Source organism: Neolamprologus brichardi, chromosome 20 (assembly GCF_056152115.1).
Source record: "Neolamprologus brichardi isolate AB-2024 chromosome 20, ASM5615211v1, whole genome shotgun sequence".
In the NCBI taxonomy this organism is placed as follows: domain Eukaryota; kingdom Metazoa; phylum Chordata; class Actinopteri; order Cichliformes; family Cichlidae; genus Neolamprologus; species Neolamprologus brichardi.
Genome location: NC_142123.1, coordinates 17,792,613 through 17,817,083, shown reverse-complemented (window position 1 = coordinate 17,817,083; position 24,471 = coordinate 17,792,613). Strand labels below are relative to the sequence as shown.

Genomic DNA, 24,471 nt, shown 5'->3' with positions numbered 1-24,471 from the left:
CTGGGTCTGAGGCCCCGTGACTAGGGATGGGTATCGAAAACCAGTTCTTGTTGAGAACCGGTTCCCACTGTTTTAATTCCTTGGAACTGTTTGCCAGTTTTGCAAATGATTCCCTTATTGATTTCAGTCTCCCCGAATGACGTCACCACGTTGCAGAGCGTCATTTACCTGGCAGGAAACACGGCGCCTAACGCTCAAAAGTTTGATTATACTTTATGAGAACAGATGATAACAGGGCAACTTGCAATACTTGAAAAGTAGATATTTAATTTAAGGGAGGAAACACTACGAATACGCGATCTGCCTTATTACAAAACCTGCCATTACTGTACGCTGCATTTAGGTGACCATGATGAGAGAGACAGACCGAGTCTGGCTCAGATGCTGGCAGTTCTCACTGCAGTCTACCGGTAGCGTCTCCTTTCAGGCCAGGATAGACGAATGTCACCGAGCAGTGACTAAGTTTGTGGTCAAAGGCTTGCACCCATTTGCCATAGCAGATGCCCCTGATTTTTTAGTAAGTGAATGTGTTTAATTGTAGGCAGGGACATTACTGGATATTCTTGTGTAATTGCTACTGAATAATTTATGTTATACTTTGTTATTGCTACAGAAGAATATTTATTTTATTATTTTACATTTACAGTTTTTTTTTCCTGGGGACCCTGTGACACCCCATTGAAGAGCCGTAGGCTGTGGATCTCTTAAGATCTCACTGTTGGGTTTGTAAGGCCATGTTACTCCTGAAGATATAGAGAAGATATAAAACAAAGAAGCGAAGATATAAAACAAAGTTCTAAGCTAATCGACCTTAGTGTTCTCCTTTTTTAAAAAGAATCGATAAGAGAATCGATAAAGAATCGAATCGTTAAACAGAGTCGAAAATGGAATCCGAATCGTGAAACTCTTATCAATACCCATCCCTACCTGTGACCATTATTTGTATTTTTTGCAATGTAGCCAGGGTGACAAAAAGCCAGAGCTCTGTCTAGCCAAATATTCTGTCATGTGTTGCTGTGCTGAAGCCAGGTTTTGGCATCAACGTGCAAGATACAGGAGACAGGACGTGAAAGCCTTTAACTTTTATTATTTGTAACCTACAAGGAAGAGAGATAAACAGAGAGCCAGGTCAGAACTGAACCAGGACACGTAAAGCAGAGGACTACACAGGAGAAGCATGAGGGATGATGCAACAAGCAATACAGAGGGTTTAAATACACAAAAGCAAATGGGCAAAGTGGAGACACCTGAAGAGCACAGCTGAACTGAATCTGACTAAATAGACAGGAGAAGCAAAACTGAACATAGTGTACTTTCAATTCATTTTTTTTTGTCACATACACAGTATAACATGCAGCGAAATGCTTGTGTCTGAGCTGCGGACAGGCTGCAGACATCGCTCCAAAGGTGTGTGTAGCCTTACCACTATACCAACACAACAAGAGACAAGGAACTATCAAAATAAAACAGGAAATAACTGAGCAGGCAACAGATTCATATATAAACTAGACATGGCAACAGAAACACAGATTTGACATAGAAACAGAAAGGTAAACACTGAAACAAGACTGACTGACTGAGGACTAAACACAGACAAGACAAGGGCACAGGAGAAAAGGGAGGCAAAAATACAAGGGACTCAAAACATAAACTGAATATACTTGACCTAAAACTAAAACTAACATTTTTAATTAAGAGTTTAGACAAAAAAAAAACAAAACAGGACTATGACAGAATTACTAGAAATATTATGATAAACAAAATTAGAAAGTCTTCACAGAACAAATCCCCAAATAAGTTCACTAAACACAAAACGCTGGGTCAATGACCTGGGAACTATGGCATAAACAAACATTAGCTCAAAACTATCACACCATCAAACATAAAGCGCTAGGGATTAAGCACCTTCTCTAACTTGTATTCAGAATTAAAACCGAGTTAGAATTATGAATTAATCTAGCAAGCATGACTTTGGACTGCGAGAGAAAGCCAGAGTACCTGAAGGAAAGCCACTAAAAACTTTGTTGCTAGTAGTATCTAGACTCTCCAGTGTTGCTCACACACCTCAATATAGTATGTGACAGAACACTAACTACTTGTTAGGTTTCTTTTTCTTCTGTTAACCTGTTAGACATTATACACATCAGTAACCATGTTTCTCTTTTCAGCATACTTGGTTGCCCAATTGTGAAGAAAAGGAAGCTGGAGGAGGCTGAGGCCGGGGAGAACCAGTCCGCTCCCAAGAGAAAGAATCAGTCTGCTAAACAGGCAGCAGATGGAGGGTTGACTGCAGACAGTGACACAGCAGAAGAGGAAGAGGAGGAGCAGAAAGAGAATGAAGGGGATGAAGAAAACAAGGACAAGAAGGCCAAAACAACAAGCAGGCCAGAGTCAATAAAAAGTGAGTAAATTCAAACTAGAGCAGTTGCCTCCTTACCCGCCAAGCTAAACTGGCTCCTGTATACATACTTATTTTAAGTATGTACAGTCAGGGAAAACAATTATTTGAACCCCTGCTGATTTTGTAAGTTTTCCCACTACCAAAGAAATGGTCAGTCTATAATTTCAATGGCAGGTTTATTTGAACAATGAGAGACTTTACTTTATTGATTTATATAGTACTCTTCACAGGATAAAAACCACAAAGTGCTTCACAATAATATAAAACAGATAAACATAAAACAGTACAATCAAATATACAGCACAAATCTAAATAAAAACTAGTCTAAATAAATAAGTCTTAAGATGATGTTTAAAAGAATAAATACAATCCAGGCAACGTAAAGATGGAGGGAGAGAATTCCACAACCTTGGGGCCACCGCTCTGGTTTTAAAACGTGTTCGGGGGACTACCAACAGCTTTTGAAATCAATAAAGTAAAGTAAAGTAAAGTAAAGTAAAGTAAGAGACAGAACAATAACCAAAAAATCCAGAAAAATGGATTTGAAAAAAGTTACAAGTTAATTTGCATCTTCATGAAGGAAATAAATATTTGATCCCTTTGCAAAACGTGGTTTAGTACTTCATAGCAAAACCTTTTTTGGTAACTGGAGAAGTCAGACGTGTCTTGTAGCTGGCCACAAGTTTTGCACACATCTCAGGGGGGATTTTGTCCCACTCCTCTTTGCAGATCCTCTCCAAGTTATTAATGTTTCATGGCTGATGTTTGGCAACTCTAACCTTCAGCTCCCTCCACAGATTTTCTGTGGATTGGAGACTGACTAGGCCACACAAGACCTTAATATGCTTCTTCTTGAGCCCATCCTTTGTTGCCTTGGTCATGTGTTTTGGATCATTGTCATGCTGGAATACCCACCCACGACCCATTTTCAATACCCTGGCTAAAGGAAGGTGGTTCTCACCCAATATTTGATGGTACATGGCCCCATCCATCCTCCCTTTGATGTGATGCAGTTGTTCTGTCCCCTTGGCAGAAAAACACCCTCAAAGCATGTTTCAACCTCCATCTTTGACGGTGGGGATGATGTTCTTGGAGTCATTGACAGCATTCTTCCTCCTCCAAACATGGCAAGTTGAGTTGATGCCAAATAGCTCGGTTTTGGTCTCATTTGACCACAACACCTTCACCAAGTCTTCTTTTGAAACATTGAGATTTTTGGTGACAAACTTCAAAGTTTGAGTAGTTCTGGCCTGATTCCTCACCGTTCTTATTCTCATAAACTCCACGAGGTGAGATCTTGTGTGGAGCTCCAGACCAAGGGAGACTGGCAGTTATTTTATGATTCTTCCATATGCGAATAATCGCACCAACTGTTGTCACATTCACACCCAGCTGCTTGGCAATGGTCTTGTAGCCCATTCCAGCCTTGTGTAGGTCCACAATCTTGTCCCTGATATCCATGGAAAACTCTTTGGTCTTGGCCATGGTGCAGAGTTTGGAATCTGGATCAATTGATTGCTTCTATGGACAGCTGTCTTTTATACAGGTAATGAGTTGAAAAGGCTCCAAATGTCAGCTTGTTACCTGTATAAAATATAAATGGGACCCAGAAATATTGCAGATTGATGGGGGATCAAATACTTATTTCCTAGTCAAAAGTTTGGACACACCTTCTCATTGAATGTTTTTTCAGATCTTTTATTGTTGTAATTTGTTATGGAATAATAAACTGTAAAGCCTCTGAAAATGGAGGGGCTGTGCATAAAAGTTCCTAAACACATAGCGCAAGACCTTTGTTAACATCAATCTCATTTGTGGTGTACAGAGACAAAATTACAATTTCTGTCATTGTCAACTCTGATGTTACTCTGATGTGGGTGAAGTAGATCTTAAAATGTAATGCCTACTTACATAAAAGTAACATTGTAGACTTTGAAAAATATTGATAAAGGTACATGTAGTTGTAATTCCTTACTTCAACCTGAAACTGATCCGAGTTTCCATTTTGTAGTTGAAATATAGACACATTAAAGCATATGTAATCCAGTGTCACAGAAATGAGCTTTGTATAAAAACAAGGACATTAAAAAACATAATCAGTATTTCAGTGACTGTGACGAACAGAACAGTTTCAAGATAGCGGAGAGTTTGGCATGAGTGTAGACCAAAGCCAACTTCCTGAACAGTTGACTTTGGTCTACAGTTTGGTTTGCATGCTTCACTTCACTCTTGCTAAACAAATCACATCAAGTCAACTGCAAGATCAGTCACAATGCTTGTTTTTGTGAGATGACACAGACAAAACCATCTGTGGCAATGACATTTATCTGTACTTTGAACTCTACAGCAGATGCCTCACAGGTGACAAAAGTAACAGCAGTGTGTCCTTCAGCTGACCTTGACATGAACAAACACATCAGTGCAAAGGCTGACAACAAAACTGTGAGTGAGAAAGCTGGTGAGGAAGTAAAACCTGTGGCACTCACTGATGACCTTCAGCAGGAGGAAACAGAGACAAAGGATGTGAAGGATGCTTGTCTGATGACAAAGAATCAGCCATCTGCGGAACCCACAGAGCTAACAGGTATTCCTGATCTAAAAGAAACAAAGGAGGTGGAAGAAGCAGAAGAAGAGGAAGAAAATAGACAGCAAAAAAGTCCTGAGAATATTGTAGAAGAGAGGGTAATAGAAAGACAAGTGATAAGCCAGAAAAACTCAGATCATCAGTATTCAAGTGGTGATTACGGCCATCTGGCCAAAGAGTCAAAACAGCATAAGAGGGAAGCTGATGAAGAAGAGGTCGAAGAAGAGGAAGAAGAGGAAGAAGAAGAGGAGGATGGAACAGGCAGGGAGGTCCTCCAAGAGGTTGACACTCCTTACACTTTGAGTCCACGCACTCAGGGATCTGAAACTGAGGTGTCGCTCAGGGAAGAAAAGATCTGTACTCCCATGACTGAGGAAGAAGAGGATGAAGAACAGGAAGGGGAGAGAGGGGGGGAGGATCACAGACAAGAGAAGGAAGACAGTGAGATCCTGGGGGAGGAAGAGGAGGACCAAGACTCCAGTAAAGCCTCTCCAACAACAGTGGTTATAGAGGTCCGCTCTGAGGAGGATGATGATGATGATGATGATGATGATGATGAAGAGGAGGAAGAGGAAGAGGAGGAGGAAGAAGAGGAAGGAGAGGAGCAGGATCGTGTCTCAGAGGGCTCGGGAATAACAGACGACTCAGAGAACTGGGATATGACTCGGGGGAACCTGGGGCTGCTGGAGCAGGCTATTGCTCTGAAGGCGGAGGAAGTGAAGGAAGGCCAGGAGAGCCGGAGCTCCCTGGACTACCAACCATACACATCATCCAGCAAGAGCTCAGAGGCTGCTGCTGTAGCCCGCCGCACCACTCACTACAGCAAAGGTAAGAAACAGCAAAGTCAAACGTGAACGTGTTTGCATAGAAAGTAGGTGTTCACTATCTAAATAAAATTCCAGAAAAAAAGGAAGTCAAGTGTCCAACGCCAGGGTGTGATGGGACGGGTCATGTGACTGGGCTGTATCCCCATCATCGCAGTCTGTCTGGATGTCCTCACAAAGACAGAATCCCTCCAGAGAGTAAGTATAGCTTACCATTAACTTCATCGACCAACATTCAAATGTGTGCACTGAATTATCACCATGATTAATAAATACTGACCAATAATGCTAACACACAAACCTGTTTCTAAAAAAGTGTTCCTAATATTGTAGGGTGTTTACCTTGCAATTTAAAGTGCTTTAAGGTGATTGGTGCTATATGACTGGCCAACACTGAATTGACTAGATAATAAAATCACCAAATTCTAGGTAGCATCCCGCAAATTTATATTTAGTAATGTTATTTCAGAATACAATATCATCATAGGTTTTCACAGATGGGTGAATCCCTATCTTTACTTTTGGGGTGCTTTTTTTTCCTGACCTGTATGTTGGTTTATTAGTTGTGAGGTGTTCCACAGCATTAGACGTCACATCCTCAGCATATTAAGTCAACTATTTTACATAGGCTTTTAACTTTTTTGGAAATCAGGTTGTAATTATTATTATTAACTCTACCAGCTTTACCATTACTCTTACTTCCACTACTGCTGTAAATTCTGTATCTTTGCCTCTTTGCCACTTGTCTTTTTCTAGCTCATACAGGTGTATACGTACATTACTACTGTTACTGCTGTGAAACCACCTAATGAAAGATAAATGCACTGACCTGAGTTTGCACTTGCTGTGTGTCTGTAGTCCTGGCCATGCATGAGAACGTCTTGAAGTGTCCTACTCCTGGCTGCACAGGCCAAGGCCATGTTAACAGCAACCGCAACACACATCGCAGGTTAATAAAGCACTCGATACACTCTGAACACTTTTTACAACAGTATATGAAACAGAAATTGACTGTCACTACTTTATAGAAAACAACTTGTAAAAAGAGGCTTGTATTCTGATGGTTTTTTTAATAGTTTAGTTTAAAGATCCTAGATCTGAGTGCACACACACACACACACACACACACACACACACACACACACACACACACACATTTGCAAAATAATACTGCATAACATTTCATTGTGCTCACACCTGCTTACACTGCTTTCCCAGCAATTCAGTGAGTTTCTATTGATGAGCATTTTATTTCTTTAAATGCAATATCATTGGCATGCCTCCCCATCAGTCTGTCCGGCTGCCCCATTGCCGCTGCTGCTAAGCTGAACAAGAACCAGGACAAACAGGTTCATTTACAGGCTTCAGCCAGTGAACCCTCTTCCAATTCTGACAGAGTGCTCAGGTGAGACATGCAAGCAAAATTTTCAACTAATTGATTCATACAATGTTAAAGTATCAGTACCTAAATCAGGGCTCTTTTTTTAGGCCCATGTGTTTTGTCAAACAGCTGGAGATCCCTCAGTATGGCAGCTACCGGCCCAACACGGTGACCACTACACCTCGAGCAAACCTGGCCAAGGAGCTGGAGAAATACTCCAAGGTGTCTTTTGACTATGCAAGCTTTGATGGTCAGGTTTTTGGAAAACGTACGCTCATTCCAAAGACACCTAGCACTGCTGAAACATCACCCAAAGCTTTCAAAAGTAAGACACAATTTCACTTTGCTTTTATTTTTTAACAACTTACAGGCTTTTTATAACCAATCCAATCCAACTTTATTTATATAGCACTTTAAAAACAACAAAGTTGACCAAAGTGCTTTCCAATAATAAAACAGAGACAGCAGTTAAAAAACATACATTAAGCAGACAAAGTAATAAATATAAATAACAATAAAATAAATACATAAATGAAAAAGAAGATAAAAATAAAGCAGTATATATATTAAATATTAAAACATGAGTAAAATAGACAATAAGATATACAATGAATAAGATTAACAAAATAAAAAGATTAAGAGTGACCAACAGCTGACTAAAACTGACTACAAGCTGACTCTGGTACGACTCCTAAAAATCCTTTGAAAAAAAGTGTATTTTTAAAAGTGATTTAAACATTTCAAGTGTTGGGGCCAGCCTAATATGGAGGGGCAGTTTATTCCATAATTTGGGGGCCACAACAGCGAAAGCTCGGTCCCCCCAGTGTTTCAGTCTCGACATGGGGACAGCAAGGAGTGACTGGTCAGTTGATCTGGGAGACTTTTGTGGACTGTATTGGTGTAGAAGGTCTGACAGGTAAGAAGGAGCCAGGCCATTTAAAACTTTAAAAGCAAACAATAAAATTTTTAAATGAATTCTAAAATGGACAGGCAACCAAGTGTAAAGAGACAAGAACAGGGGTAATGTGCTCACGTTTGCATGTCCCTGTCAACAGGCGAGCTGCAGCATTCTGGACCATTTGCAAGCGTGATCATGAAGCCTGATCAATACCAATATAAAGTCCATTACAATAATCAAGCCGAGTGGTCACAAATGCATGTAAAACTCTCTCCAAGTCACAAAAAGAAACAAAAGGTTTTACTTTAGAGAGCTGCCTCAGCTGAAAAAAGCTTTTTCTCACCACTGTATTTACCTGTTTGTCCATTTTAAGAACTGTGTCAATTTTTACTCCAAGGTATCGTTATGGTTTTAACATAAACTCTCTATGGCACTGTTTGTGAACCGCATTCCCTCTGTGCTTGCAAATTGTTATTTGTTCGGTATCTTCTGATCAATTGCAGTGTTCTAATACATCCATATTACAAGTAGATGAACGCTTAAATGAGATATTTCAAATGACAAAGGCAATATTTATCTCCTTTAGAGATACCAAAGAAAAAAACTTGGTGAATCTGATAAGCATTAAGCACTTTCTTTCACTGTCTTACTCTTGAATATATTTTAGAACCAAGCACTCCTGCAATCTCCAAACAATTTAAACACAGAATAATACAAAAAGAAAAAGATTATGTAGTTAAGGCTGGAAATGATGACCCAAACTAAGGATGCATGTGATGGACCGAGCAGTGAAGGAAAGTCAGGTACAGGTTAAAGTCCAAAAAAGTTTTTTTATTCAACGCCAAAACAAACTCGGTTAAACTATACAGAAAAATCTAAATGTTGGGCCCATAAAAGAGGTCAAAGTAACAAAACTACACAAACACTAACAACAACTGAAACAAACTGACCTACCTAAACAGTGGAACCTTAAATAGTGGCTGATCAGCCCACAAAAACAAAAAAAGGGACAAAACACACAAAAACCCAACTGAAACTAACATAACAAATTCCATTTCCCCCCCATGATCCAGAATTGTGGTATGACCCAATTTGCAGTTCTCCATATAAGCTTTCTCCGCCCCTTTTCCACCTCTTAGCTCATCAACCAAGGGACCTGAGCAGCTGTCACTGAGGTAAAGAAAACAGAAGGAAGATTAAATCATACATACATAATAGTGTAAACTAAAATATCCTCACTTATTTTAAAATACAGTATTATGTGAGTATATAAATGAATTAATTCTAAACCAAAACCAATTCTTTATTACCCTGTAAATGAAATCCTATATCTAAAGGAAGAAAAATGTAAATGTAGTGTTATGTGTAAGCCTCTGTTGTAACACTGATGTTTGGTGGACATTACCACTGTGTGGCTGTAACTGCAGCCATTATAATGCAAGAAATTCAAAAGATACAGAAGGAACAAAAACAGTTGAAAGCCAAGAAAGCACAGAGACTAAATCCAAAGCAGGAAAACAAAAAGCAGTGTAACACACAAGGATCAGCGATATTCTGACAAAGAGGAACACAGGACTAGTTATACACTGAGCCTGAGAAATGACAAACAGCAGGGGAAATGAGATACAGGTTACAGTGAATAAGTAAAAGTAACACAGGATACAAAAGAAAACGAAGCTACAAAGTAAAACATTAAAACAATTAAAAGAAACCAAACACAGAAACAAGAAGACACACACCAAACATGAGAAGAGAGACAGATGGGGAAAAATTCTAATTCTGTTATACATTTACCCTCCTCACATCCATCAAGCACAAGGTAACCTATCAGTTGAACTGTGGGAGGAAGCCAAACTACCTGGAAGATGCCAGGCACAGGGAAAACGTGCAAACTCCACATAAGAAGGCCTCATTTGGTTCCTGGTTTAGACCAGGAGTCTTTTTGCTGCGAGGTGACAGTACTAACCATTCTATGTGAAATGGTCTTATTCACATTTTTTATACCACCTTTCAAACATAGCTAGGTTCTGCAAAGGGCTTTTATAATGTTTCCCATTCACACTTACATGCTAAAGAGGCAGAGCTGCCATGCGTGACACCTGTATCAGAAACAACTTAAGGCGCAGTCCTGAGATTATAGGGGCAGAGAACCACCTGAGTTATATCCAAATGGAATATGTCATTCTACAATTATTCTGATCAATAAATGACATTATACCAAAAAACAATTTTTGTCAGTAACGTCTATAAATTTGTATTAATAACTGTATGTTTTTGTACAAAATGTTTTACTTTTTTAAATAATTTATACATAAAAGTTTGTTTGTTTTTTCACTTGCCAACTCTGTATAAAATTGTATGAGGTTCTGCTATAACTAAAAGGAAACCTGAACTAGTACTTATGTTGCACTCATATAGTCGTAGAATATGCAGTAATCTCCTCCCAATTTCATGTCTCAAGGAAATCATTTTGTTCCACTTGTACGCAGCTAAATTATTCCCCAAGGCATCCTCCCCCAGTCACAGCATGTCAGGAAGCTTTTCTATGAGCACCTTGTCCTCCAGCGGTTATGACTATAGCCAAGATGCAGAGGCAGCCCACATGGCAGCAACAGCTATCCTCAACCTGTCCACCCGCTGCTGGGAGAGACCAGAGACACTCAGCACCAAGACCAGGGAGCCCTGCACCAAGGTGATGCACAGTGAATTTCATTTAGACGCATGCTTCTTTTTTAAAACTACGGTTTAAAATAGCCTAACAGTGTATGAAACTCGTGTTCTTTGAGTTTGCAGTCACTTCATTTGCACACTGTGTCCTCACTTAGGAGGCGGATATTGAGGTGGATGAGAATGGCACCTTGGACCTTAGCATGAAGAAGACCAAGCGGGAGGGAGTACAGTCTCCAGAGCCTTCATCTTCTTTGTCTTCTTCCTCTCAACATGTGGGAGCCACTGCATCTCAGGGCCCAAATCAGCAAGAGTGGGATGGCCCACTCGACTTCACCAAAATGGGTGGTGTCAAAGAAGAAGACCACGAAGAGGTAAGTACAGATCTACTGTAAATGAGGACAGCTAGAGAAAATGAAAGCGAATCAGAGCTGATTTGTTGGGAACCTACAGTGCTTAATAAATGTATTAGAGCACCTGCAATAAAAACAAGAAAAACACAAATACTTTAGAAATCTGTCAAGATTGAAGTCGTAAATTATTATTAGTGTCATATTAAACCATTAAAAATTTAATTTGGAACGCCAGTAAATATTTTCAATTTGACATCTTAATCAAAAAACAATAATGTGCTTTACTGCTTTTTCTCCTTCTTGAAAAATAATACATTAGAAAGTTAATTGATAACAGAAATAATTAAATTTTAGCTTTAAATTGTTGGTTTGATTAAAGTGATGCACATGGTGGATTAACCATTATAGAACCATAAAAAATGATTTAGGGAATAAGTAGTACTGTTCAATTACCCTTACATTGGGTGGTGGTCTAATAAGGTTAAGCACTGTGGCATGGTTTGTGGCTCAGCTGCAGGGGAGCGGTGAAGCTGCCCCACATATCTGTTCTCCATCACCTGGTCATGGCTCCCTACTTCAGTAGGATCCCAGGACCTAAGGGGAGAGAATCACTGAGCTGCAGAGAGAGTGGGCTGTAGAAATTATGCAGCGGACTGTCTTATAAGCTGTTTGCACAAATTAAAAAAAACCTTCACACGCAGGAAGAACTTCCTGCCGGGCTGGGTCCTTGCTACAGTCACTTCTTTTCAGCCAGTGCAGGTGCTAACCCAGATGCTGGCTTACCTGGTAGCTGTGCACCAGGAGCAGGCAGTGGTGCATCGCCATCTCCTAGATAAGCTGCGGGATCATTCCAAGCATGGGACAAGTGTAGTCGAATGTCTAGTTGCTTGGGCTGACTTTCACCTGAACATCACGAATAGGCCATAGTGCCGCTGCTCTCTTGCTCTTGACGAAGGCAGTCGCACTGTTCTCCTCTCCTCCTCCTCCTCCTCTCCCTTAGCTTCCCTGCTTGGCCCCTTGTGTCCTTGTCTAGTCTCGTGTTTTTTTGTATTACTTTTCCCTGGAACACTCTCTCACAGAGAGGAATTATGGATTTGATCAACTGGTCCCTGAATGCAATTGACACCCTTTTCTCAACGAGAAGTCTGGGCCCGGGTGAGCCTGAGTGTCCTGGAGGTACTTTTCCTGCTGGATACACGATGGACAGGTGGCATAACACGAGGGTTGTGTGCCTGGCGGGACTGTCGATCGAAGACGCTGAAGATATCTATCTATTTGGAACCATGATAACAGGGTTCTTGCTGATCGGAGCTGGCTTGGCCCTGGCTTGGCCCTGGCTTGGCCCTGGCTTATCGAAGAATTAAGAAAGCGGAACCGGCTGTTCAAACCCCCACAAGGCTGCCCACTGGGATTGAAACGATGGGACGTGGCGTGAGTTCTCAAAATGGGCTCATTGAGCGCAGCACGGATAAGATCTTGGAGAAGCTTGCAGCTGCCGTGAACACTCAGAATAAGACCTCTGAGCGCAAATTGGATTACACCTTGGAGAAGCACTCAGAATAAGACCTGTGAGCGCAAATTGGATCACATCTTGGAGAAGCTCACTGCGGTCGTGAGTTCTCAGAATCGGCTCTTTGAGCACAAGAATGACAACATCACGGAGCGTAAGTTTGATAACATCATGGAGAAGCTCACGGCTCTCCAACGGGAGATTGAGAGACCAGTGTCGGATTGTTAGAACAGCTTTGAAATTCATATAAGTTGTTCGCACTAAAGTAAAAGCCACCATCACTTCATGCGGCTACCACTTCGGCGCCAGCTGTGATCTCAAGGCTGGAGCTGAACAAAAACACCCTGATAACAGTCGATGCTTAGACTGTTCCTCCCCTATGCAAGGCCACCTGGGTTGGCTGGAAGACTGTTTACTTAGCCTGGCAGGGCGAAGGACACTGTCTCAGCTGAACTCTGGACACACACACACATACACATACACTGATACACACTCATCCTCCTTCCCTTTCCAAACGCCTTCGATGCTTGTCCCCTCTCGGGGAAGATGGCGGTCGACTGGACCAGCACAGACATGCTGCAGGACCGGATGCGCTGTCTACACCGGCTCTCTATTACCCTTTACCCACCCCTGTTGCTTGTCTCGTGTTTCTATGGTATGGTTTCTATAGTCATGTGCTTTTTGTATGCACTGAGGTGGTTTTTTTTTCTGTTCTCAAACAGATCTCCCTGTTGGAGCCCGGTCTGGGGGGAGTTCTTTTTTCTCCTCGTATTTCCACATGTTGTGTATTTACCATTGTTATACCTATCTGACCTGTCTTTCCCATGTGATGTTTGTGTAATGGTCGGAAGGGTAAGATGGCGCTGGCATGGCTGGCAGCCTTAACCCAATTTCCCTCGGGATGAATAAAGTATGATCAATCAATCAATCAATCAATCAATCAAATTAAATACAGGTGAAAAAATGCATGGTGTAAAGGCTGCAGTTAGCTCGCACCAGACACATTCCTTAATTCTGGGGACAGATTGGCCAGGGTTTATTAACCTTTTGGGGCAGTATGAGGGGATGCATTTACGACCTTTAGCGGTGTGTAGTGTCTGTGCTGCACTCACTGGTGATGCGGATCATCTGATGCTGACTCTGGGGAGGAGGAGATGGCAGGTACTTCACTTGAGGCCCCGCTGCCTCTAGTAATTCACTCCACACACGATTTCCTATTAAAACAGTCTTGCGATGACATCCTATGCTCAGCCTTTGACCAAGTGATTGATGGATTTATTAAGTGATTCATAACACTCGCACGAAAGAAGAAGCCGTGGAAAATGATTTTCCAGGCGGATTATGTGCATCGACGGCGCATGTCCTGCCCGGAGTGTCTGGAGTTGGTTAACCAGCCGGGCCTCCCAAAAGCTCCTTTGTATCCGTTACTGTTAATGGAGGTCCCGGTTGAGCGTATTGGTATGGACCTCATTAGCCCATTTCACCGAAGTACACACAGATTTGTATTAGTTCTGTTGGATTATGCACTGCCATATCCCAAAGCAGTGTCACCACCCACTATTTCTGCAGAGAGTGTGGGGCGGGCACTGTTTCAGGTCATCTCCCCAGTCAGCATCCCAAAAGAGATACTGACTGGCCAGGGGCCTCTGTTCATGTCTTGTACACTAAAAGAACTGCACGAAACATGAATTTTAAATTCTTCTTCAGCCACCCCACCAACCCCTCTGTTGTTTACAGTGCAGGAGGTACCCCAGGCCTCAACGGGATTCCTCCCTTTCGGTTGTTGTTTGGCAGGAAGCCGCGAAAGCATGGAGCAGACTGTCTCCTAAATTGTTTGCACAAATAAAAAAACATTCACATTTGGGAAAAACTGTCTGGCAGCCTGGGTCCTTGCTACAAGCACCTTATGTCTTACCTTGCTTTAGGTGGAGTACACAGCTCCCTCATATACCTCATCTGAAGGTGAGGAAGAGGACCAAGAGAACTTGGAGGACAGGAAATACCCCGGTGAGGTCACCACCACCAGCTTCAAGGTCAAGTTTCAGCCCAAAGACAGCAAAAAAGAGCTTCTTGTGTAAGTCTTTAATATTTTTTACAAACCTTGTGTGATGAAAACCAGCTGTACAATTAAGAGCTGTGGCAGAGAAACAAACCCAGTTGCAAAGAATTTTTTTAAATGAATGGCAGTTTGTAAATTGATCTGTAATGATCAGTGGAATCTCAAGAGGGTTTTATAGGAAATTATAGCTAAATGTTTAATACATTTAAGAGGGATTATGTTATCCCTGGAGGGCTTAACCCGGGGGTTGTGTTCATAACCTGGTTAGTGGCTCTGGTCGCTCTCAGAGGTTGTTCCCCTCGTGGCCGCGTGCAGCGGGGCTGGAGGATGGTCTGTGCTGGCGGACGTGGGCTACTGGCCTGGTGGCCTGGCTGCCCCTGAGTGGATTCGGGGCGGGCGTGGGGGTTTGGGGTTCGGGGGTGCTTCGCCTCCGTGCTGGGGCTCTGGCTGGGCCTTGGGGGCTTCGGTCCTCGTCGGTGTGTCGCCGAGGTTGTGGGCGGGTGGGTGCACGGGGGCTCAGCCCTGGCGCAGGGGGCCTCTTGTGCATCGGCCTAACCGGGGGGCTCTTCAACTGGCAGGGAGGTTGTTCCATCTTTGCAGGAGTCCACTCTGCAGGTGGGGGAGAGACATAGGAGAGGTGGAGAATAAACTTAACCTGGGTGTCTGTGTCTTGTGTAGTCTGGGAGATGATTGAATGTTGGGGTGAGTACAGTTTCCTCTGTGGTGGGGTAGGGTGGGCTGCCCCGGGTCCTGTGGGGCTTGGCGGTGCTGCTGCCGTAGGCCCTGGTCTGGATGGGCCTGGGCTCCCTTGCCTTAGTGGATACCAGAGGACGGGGGTGCCTATTGGGGTCAGCGGGGGAGCTGGCCCTAGGGAGGGACACCCTCCCCTCCCTTCTTTTCCTCCCCATCCCCGGCTGCCTCCCTCTTCCCGCTCCACCACACCCACCCACACAGGTAGGGCTTTGGGGTGCGGGTGTGTCACCAGGGTGCAGGGGAGACATTCCCCCCCCCTCTGTCCTCTTCTGGCCACCTGTGCCTCAATTTTATCTCACAACTTAGACATCCACATTACTTACACTCTCATAACACACACACACATATATGTATGTATATATATATATGTGTGTGTATGTATGTATATATATATATATGTATATATAGGGCCTTGAGGGTGGGCACGCTAATGGCATCCAGTAGACGGTCTGTGTATTCAAACCTACCTCTGGCGCCGGTGCCCACCTCTCAATTTTAAATCCATGTAGACATTGAGGGTTCTCGGGAGGGGCTGTGCTAACACCTGCTGCTCTCTGGCAGCAGCACCATGCTCTCCCTTGTTTTAAATACACTTTAGAGCAACACGCAGCAACACTACACTTGAGCGGGAGGAGGAGGGTATGGGGTCTTAACACACCCCCGTTCTCTGCTGGCCATCGGGGCGGGGGGGCTGGGAAGAGATGCTGGCTGTCCGATTGGCCTCCCTGCTGCTGCGGAGCCTGGGGCGGTCTGCTTGCCTCCACCCCGGAGGGAAGGGTAACATCTCTTGGGTCTGGGTGCCGTTTCCCCCTCTGGGGGCGAGGATACCTGGACCCGGGGTATAGAGTATGTTTGGGGAGTGTGATTGTGTGTACATGTCCATTTACGTTTATTCCTACGTTGGGTGAGTGCTGAGTGTTTGTATATGTGTGCATGAGGGTGGGAATGCATGTTTGTGTCTGTGTGTGCCTGTTTGTCTGTGTCTATATGTCAGGTCGGGTCTTAGACTCCACCTCTCTGGGAACTCCCAGGCCCTCCAAGTGTGGAGGCCTATCTCCCCTCACCACACTCCCTGCCGGTGACTGATGCCCTCAGGGGTCGGTGCATTGTTGGTTCTTGGTGTCTGGGGCTGGGCGCTCAGGTCATGTGCCAGCTCACTCCCGGTGGCTACTTGGCGGGGCCTGGCGCCTGCTGCTCGGTCAGGCCTCTTCCGGGGCGCGGAGGGCCCTCGGGCCTCCGGCCTCTGTGCCTGCGGCTCGGTTCACTCTGGCACAGCTGGCTGCCGGCGGAGCCGGCGGGCACGCCGGTGCAGCCCCCTCTAGTTTCTGCCTGGTGGCTACTGGGTGACCCCTCGTCTGGGGATCCTCAGCCCTTCCCATGAAGGTGGCACGGATGCCCCTCCGGTGGTCCTCCTTGGGCTCTTGCACTCTGGGGCCTCTGGATGTCTGGGGCCTGGATCTCCCCCATGCCTGCTTCATGCCCTGGGGGACAGGGCTATGGCTCTCTACATCCTCTTGCAGACCATTACATGGGGAAACCATTTGAATACAAGCGCGCCGATCCACACAGGTGTGCACACAGGTGTTCGCTGTTCGTAGACTTGAATCACACCTTTCTTGGCTGCTACTTCAAAGCACATTGTGCGCTGTCTGTCCTGCGTGCTGCACAACAACGTTCAATATTTGGTATTTGCTGCTGTTTACACTTAGCTAGATTAATGCGATGGTGTTGTCTATAGTATGTTGCTTTGTTTTGTTTTGTTTTTTTGCTTGTTTTCTACTCTTTTTCTCTCAACAGGTGATCCCGGAGATATTTTTTTTCCCCCCCTTTCTCACTGTCCCTCTCCCCTTCTGTTTTTCTTTTCCTTCCTCTTTCTTTCTCCCTTTCCTATCCTTCACTCATGTCTGTCCCGTCTGTAACAACTGAAAATAAAATAAAATAAATAATAAAAACAAAGGTTGATCAAATGGACCAATACGGCAATGCTATGATGATCCATTTGGCAAAATAAATCCATTGGGTATCCTTGTTGGTCTTCAGACAACAATTCTGACGGCTAAAGAACCAAATGGGACAGGCAAAAAAAAAAAAAAAAAAAAAAAAGAGGGATTATGTCAGTAGGGCAGGAAGACATGTGCATGTGAGAAATTATATCAATGAAATATGTCATGCAAATCAGTGCTCGCAATGAAATTTGGGTTGTGGGGGTTCATTTGGGACAGATGGAAAACTTTGTGTATCCTCATATTAAATAAGAAGTGTTAAACTACTGACAAAGGATTAATCAAGGCCTCAGTTTCAAAGGGTTAATAAGCAACTGTAATATTTTTTTGGACCATGTTCAGCGCCTCCATTGCCGAAGCTGCTGCATTGAGCTGCGGCCGCAAGGTGGTTGGTGCCTGCCGTGGTGGTAATCCCCGAACCAAATGGTGGACACCAGAGGTGAAGGGAGCCACCAGGCTGAAGAAGGAGTCCTATCGGGCTTGGTTAGCCTGTGGGACTCCGGAGGCAGCCGACAGGTATCGACAGGCCAAGCGGAATGCGGCTCGGGCAGTGGCTGAAGCAAAAACTCGGGTGTGGGAGGAGTTCGGAGAGGCCATGGAAAAAGACTTTCGGACTGCCTCGAAGAGGTTCTGGCAAACCGTCAGGCGTCTCAGGAGGGGAAAGCGGTGCTCTACCTGCACTGTGTATAGTGCTGGCGGAGCGCTGCTGACGTCGACTGAGAAAATTGTCAGGCGGTGGAAGGAATACTTCGAGGACCTCCTCAATCCCACTGACGCGTCTTCCAAGGAGGAAGCAGAGTCTGGGGATGAGGGGAATGACCCGCCAATTTCTGGGGGCGAGGTCACTGAGGCAGTTAAACAACTCCTTGGTGGCAGAGCCCCTGGTGTTGATGAGGTCCGCCCCGAGTTCCTGAAGGCTCTGGACGTTGTAGGGCTGTCCTGGCTGACACGCCTCTGCAATGTTGCGTGGAGATCAGGGGCAGTACCCGTGGATTGGCAGACCGGGGTGGTGGTCCCCATCTTTAAGAAGGGGGACCGGAGGGTGTGTTCCAACTACAGGGGGATCACACTCCTCAGCCTCCCCGGGAAAGTCTATGCCAGGGTGCTGGAAAGGAGAGTTCGTCCGCTAGTCGAACCTCTGATGCAGGAGGAACAATGCGGTTTTCGTCCTGGTCGCGGAACACTGGACCAGCTCTTCATCCTCTCGAGGATACTTGAGGGTGCATGGGAGTTTGCCCAACCAGTCTACATGTGTTTTGTGGACTTGGAGAAGGCATTCGACCGTGTCCCTCGGGGTGTCCTGTGGGAGGTGTTGCGGGAGTATGGGGTGTCTGGCCCATTGCTACGGGCCATTCGATCCCTATACAACCGCTGCAAGAGCTTGGTTCGCATTGTCGGCAATAAGTCGGACTCGTTCCCGGTGGGTGATGGACTCCGCCAGGGCTGCCCTTTGTCACCGGTTCTGTTCATAATTTTTATGGACAGGATTTCTAGGCGCAGCCAAGTGGCGGAGGGCTTTCGCTTTGGTGGCCTCAGGATCTCATCTCTGATCTTTACGGATGATGTGGTTCTGTTGGCTTCATCGGGTGAGGGCCTCCAGCTCACACTGGAGCGGTTCGCAGCCGAGTGTGAAGCAGCGGGAATGAGGATCAGCACCTCCAAATCTGAGGCCATGGTTCTCAGCCGGAAAAGGGTGGAGTGCCCACTCCGGGTCGGGGATGAGGTCCTGCCCCAAGTGGAGGAGTTCAAGTATCTCGGGGTCTTGTTCGCGAGTGATGGGAGAAGGGAGCCGGAGATCGACAGACGGATTGGGGCTGCAGCTGCAGTAATGCAGACGCTGCACCGGTCCGTCGTGGTGAAGAGGGAGCTGAATGTTATAGCGAAGCTCTCAATTTACCGGTCGATCTACGTCCCTACCCTCACCTATGGCCACGAGCTGTGGGTAGTGACCGAAAGGACGAGATCGCGGATACAAGCGGCGGAAATGAGCTTCCTCCGAAGGGTGGCTGGCATCTCCCTTAGAGATAGGGTGAGAAGTTCGGCCATCCGGGAGGGGCTCAGAGTAGAGCCGCTGCTGCTCCACATCGAAAGGAGCCAGCTGAGGTGGTTTGGGCATCTGGTAAGGATGCCCCCTGGGCGCCTCCTGGGTGAGGTGTTCCAGGCATGTCCCACCGGGAGGAGGCCCCGGGGCAGACCCAGGACACGCTGGAGAGATTACATCTCTCGGCTGGCCTGGGAACGCCTTGGTGTTCCTCCGGATGAGCTGGAGGAGGTGGCTGGGGAGAGGGAGGTCTGGGCCTCCTTGCTTAGGCTGCTGCCCCCGCGACCCGGCCCCGGATAAAGCGGATGAAGATGGATGGATGGATGGAATATTTTTTTGGGTTCTGTTCTGGGTGGAACATCTTTTGTGGAAAAACAAACTTTCTGACCAGGTCAGTAGCCTGGTCAGAAACCTGGCATCAGCAAGTCAGCAATGTACGTATTTTGGTTCATTGTCCTGTGGAGAGCAGCCTAAGTGGCCTTCCAGGTGCCAACAGCTAAGCAGATGCTGCTGCACAGAAGAGACAGAACTCTCAGCTTCAGTTGGTGGAAACAGAGGAGGTTGATGTTAAATGTAGAGACACCATAGCCAAAGACGTCATGGTACTGTGTTGTTGATCCAGGATAGCTGCTTGCTCCAGGTGGACAGTGCTTCTAACTCCTGGTTGGCTCGTTTGGTTTTCTTTTTTTTTTTTTTTTTTTTTTTTTTTTTTTTTTTTTTTTTTTTGCCTGTCCCATTTGGTTCTTTAGCCGTCAGAATTGTTGTCTGAAGACCAACAAGGATACCCAATGGATTTATTTTGCCAAATGGATCATCATGGCATTGCCGTATTGGTCCATTTGATCAACCTTTGTTTTTATTATTTATTTTATTTTATTTTCAGTTGTTACAGACGCGACAGACATGAGTGAAGGATAGGAAAGGGAGAAAGAAAGAGGAAGGAAAAGAAAAACAGAAGGGGAGAGGGACAGTGAGAAAGGGGGGGAAAAAAATATCTCCGGGATCACCTGTTGAGAGAAAAAGAGTAGAAAACAAGCAAAAAAACAAAACAAAACAAAGCAACATACTATAGACAACACCATCGCATTAATCTAGTTAAGTGTAAACAGCAGCAAATACCAAATATTGAACGTTGTTGTGCAGCACGCAGGACAGACAGCGCACAATGTGCTTTGAAGTAGCAGCCAAGAAAGGTGTGATTCAAGTCTACGAACAGCTCGTTTGGTTTTCCTGTTAATGTGCAGATAGACTCCAGAGGAAAGACTAACCTTGGCACCGACAATGGCATGGAACTCTCTCCAAATGCAGGATGTAAACTGGGGTCCCCGATCGAATGCGATGTGTTGAGAGAACCCACAAACTTTTCTCAGTGAGTTGCTAATAATAGACAGCAATGGAGTGATTGTGAAAGTTCCAAACAGGACAGAAGGAGGCAAGATCTCTAACGAGGATGATGAGGGTTTCATCTTTCCCATTACTGTAACTAAGTCATTCACTTTTATTGGAGAGAAGGAGATACATGACTCAGGACACTGGTGATCATCTTCATAATGGGAGGAACATAAAGATAATTTCATCTTATCTACAAAGTCACTGATAAATAGATAACGCTCTGTTAAAATAGCCTCTTTCACTGTCTCATTGTTTGATAAACAAACAAACCCGTGGTCTTTCATAGCTGCTCTGCTTTTCAACAGGCATGTTGAAGAGCACAAGTTCTATTATTTAGCCAGGGTGAGCAAGAAACAAGAGACAGAAGGTTTCTGTCTCTTGTTTGTCACTTTCTGTCACCTTACTCATTTTTCTTTCTGAAAAATGAGCAAGGTGACAGAAGGTGACACATGAACGGTTGTGGCTGAGGACATAGAGCAGGTCATCTACCAAGCAGAATGTGGGTGGGTCAGTATCCTCAAGTACTGAACTCAAGTTCCTCCCAATGCTCATGACTCACAACTGGAGTGTGTGTGTGAATGTTAGAGCGGGCACCAAGGTTTGAACATGTGTGTGGTTGGGTGAATGAAGCTTGTAGTAAAAAGAACAAAAGAGTACTCAGAGTAGACAAGTGTTATGGGGGAATTCAAGATGGCGCCGTAGAGTAGACATTGTGGCTGAGTGAGCTCCAATGGTATTTGTTAATATTTATCTCATATCTTTATATTTGAACGGCGTCAAGTACAGAATTTCTAAAGGGGAGTGTTTTGACATGAACCTGGACAGTTACTTCCTAAAAATCTCAGACAGAAGTACAAAAAAATCATTGAGGAAAACTCCCAGTTATGCTGAAAATGAAGAGGAGCTAGGCACCATACCGGAGATACTGAGCATGTCTGCTAGTCCCGGCTCTATGGAGCCAAGTATTGTTCACGCTTTGGATAGAATAACTGATAATCTTACTAAAGTAATTGACTCCAAGATTTCTACTGTTCTCGAAGCTATTAAAGAACAGACCTCACAGCTGCAGGCGATCGCCACCAGAATGAATGAGGCGGAGAAATGGATTGCTGATGTGGAGGACACGGCGACATTATCAGAGGCTAAGCTGGCACAACTCGAGAAACAAATACATGAGATGCTAGAACATAAAGATGAACTTGACAACCGAGGTCGCAGGTGCAACGTACGTATAGTCAGCTTACCTGAAGGCACGGAGGGCCCAGATCCAGTTAAGTTCCTTGAAAAGTGGATCCCGGAGTACCTCCAGATGGACACGAAGGCAGGGATGCTGAAACTTGACCGAGCACACCGATCCTCAGCACCGAAGCCCGGCGTTGATCAACGTCCCAGGCCACTTATAATGAAGTTTCACAACTATGCAGATAAACAACACGTGATGGAGGCGGCTCGGCGGCTCAGATCCCACCAATCTAACAAGGACAGCCCCGCATGTAAGGAATCTAAGATTTCCTTCTTTAATGATTATTCGGCTGAGGTCGTTCGAAGATGGAAAGCTTTCGATGATGTAAAGGTGCGGCTGAGGAAGATGAATGTGGACTATGCATTACTATACCCAGTTACCTTGAGAGTAATGGTGAACGGGACTCATAGGAGATTTAACACCCCGAAGGAGGCCGTTTCGCTGCTTCATTCACTGGAACAGAGGCAGGAAGACACTACTCCTCAGTAACTTGTCTATCAGTAGGTGACTTAAATAATATGGCAAGTAATCAGTTGCATTTGTGTACATGGAATGTAAGAGTGGTCCATAATCCTATTAAAAGGAGAAAAATACTCACCTTTCTGAAAAAAGAACACATTGATATTGCACTTTTGCAAGAAACACATTTATATGATGTAGAACACCTTAAATTACAGCAAGGTGGAATTGGACAGGTATTTTTCTCCTCATTTACCTCAAGAAGTAGAGGGGTGCAATCCTTGTGAGGAAAAGCCTCCCTTTTTCAAATACAGAGTGTGTCAAGGACAGGCATGGAAGGTATGTTATAGTCAAGGAAATATTATTGGGTATGGTTGTTTCTATATTGAATGTTTACTACCCTCCTGCTCATTCGTCTGATTTTATGACCACAGTATTTACAGACTACCTCAGACTGTAAGGGAACCTAATATCTCTCTTATTTTGAAGAAGGGGAAGTGTGCAGAGTCTTGTTCCTCTTTTAGACCGATAGCTCTTCTAAATGTGGACCAGAAGATACTTTCTAAAATATTAGCTACTCGACTCGAAACTCTCCTGCCTCTAATTATTAAAGAAGATCAAACAGGCTTTATAAAAGGCCGTAATTCCCGTAACAATGTCAGGCGCCTTCTCAGTCTAATTCAGGCTGCTCAGCAAAGGAACATGGGCGGTTTGGTGCTTTCTCTGGATGCAAGACATCAGTACCGGCTTTACTTAACATTATTGATACATTTAGTCAATTTTCTGGTTATAAAGTAAATTTGACTAAGTCGGAGGCTGTGCCAACTGGGAGCCCTAATTTAGTGCCAACTGGACTGTTTTCTTTCCCCTTTCAAGAGGTCCCCCACAGGTTTTGTATACTTAGGGATATTTATAACTCCAAAATTTAAACAAATGTATAAAGCAAATTTTGCCCCTCTGTTCGAGAAGGTAAAGCAGGATTTGGAGAGATGGAATTCCCTACCCGTTTCCTGGCTAGGACGTATACCAATGGTTAAGATGAATATTTTGCCTCGACTGTTATATCCTGTTCAAATTATTCCAGTTATAATTTCAAATAGGGTGATGAAGGATCTGAATGGCTGGCTAAGCTCTTTTATATGGAGCAAACGCAGACCAAAACTTAAGATGGCTACACTACAGCTCCCAGGTTCAGTAGGGGGTTTAGATTTACCAAATATTAGAACAGGCATGGGCAATTCCAGGCCCCGAGGGCCGGTGTCCTGCAGGTTTTAGATCTCACCTTGGGTCAACACACCTGAATCACGTGATTAGTTCGTTACCAGGCCTCTGGAGAACTTCAGGACATGTTGAGGACCTAATTTAGCCATTGAAATCAGCTGTGTTGGTTCAAGGACACATCTAAAACCTGCAGGGACACCGGCCCTCGAGGCCTGGAGTTGCCCACACCTGTATTAGAACATATCAATTGAATACTCACATGTGCTATATTCATGACTGGGTCACAAATAATTCACACTCTATCTGGTTGGGGATTGAAACCTCTCTTTCAAAGTATCCATTAAGGGACTAACTGTTCTTTAAGAACTTTAAAGATATTAGATCGGGCTGTGATAATCTAGTCACACTTAATACACTTAAGGCCTGACGGTCAGTATGTCGAATTGAGGGAAGGTTGAAGTTAACATCTATGTTCACCCCTATTGTGAATAATCTTCACTTTCAACCGGGGATGTTTGATATAGGTTTTAAGGAATGGAAGAACAAAGGAGTTCACAGACTGAGGGACTTATTCTCCGACAATGTGGTTATGCCATTTGACCAAATGGTTGAGAAATATTCTCTCCCCAAACATGACTTTTTCCGTTATTTACAGATAAGGCATTATATCTTGCACAGTACT

General features: G+C 44.4%; 1 protein-coding gene and 1 pseudogene across 4 annotated transcripts in view; both read left to right on the top strand.

Annotated features, from left to right (window-relative positions):
• myt1a (myelin transcription factor 1a) overlaps nt 1–24,471 on the top strand; it is a 54,173-nt gene that overhangs the window by 4,479 nt on the left and 25,223 nt on the right. For 3 of the 4 annotated variants that reach the window (XM_087833598.1, XM_087833595.1, XM_087833596.1), the window contains exons 5-13: nt 2,169–2,401; nt 4,749–5,813; nt 5,888–6,007; nt 6,668–6,758; nt 7,101–7,214; nt 7,298–7,515; nt 10,578–10,780; nt 10,914–11,129; nt 14,544–14,692. In XM_087833598.1, coding sequence (XP_087689724.1) covers nt 2,169–2,401; nt 4,749–5,813; nt 5,888–6,007; nt 6,668–6,758; nt 7,101–7,214; nt 7,298–7,515; nt 10,578–10,780; nt 10,914–11,129; nt 14,544–14,692 — 2,409 coding nt within the window. The remainder of the gene's footprint in view (nt 1–2,168; nt 2,402–4,748; nt 5,814–5,887; nt 6,008–6,667; nt 6,759–7,100; nt 7,215–7,297; nt 7,516–10,577; nt 10,781–10,913; nt 11,130–14,543; nt 14,693–24,471) is intronic. The other variant, XM_087833597.1, reaches the window with a different exon arrangement.
• LOC148096954 (uncharacterized) lies at nt 12,197–12,846 on the top strand (annotated as a pseudogene).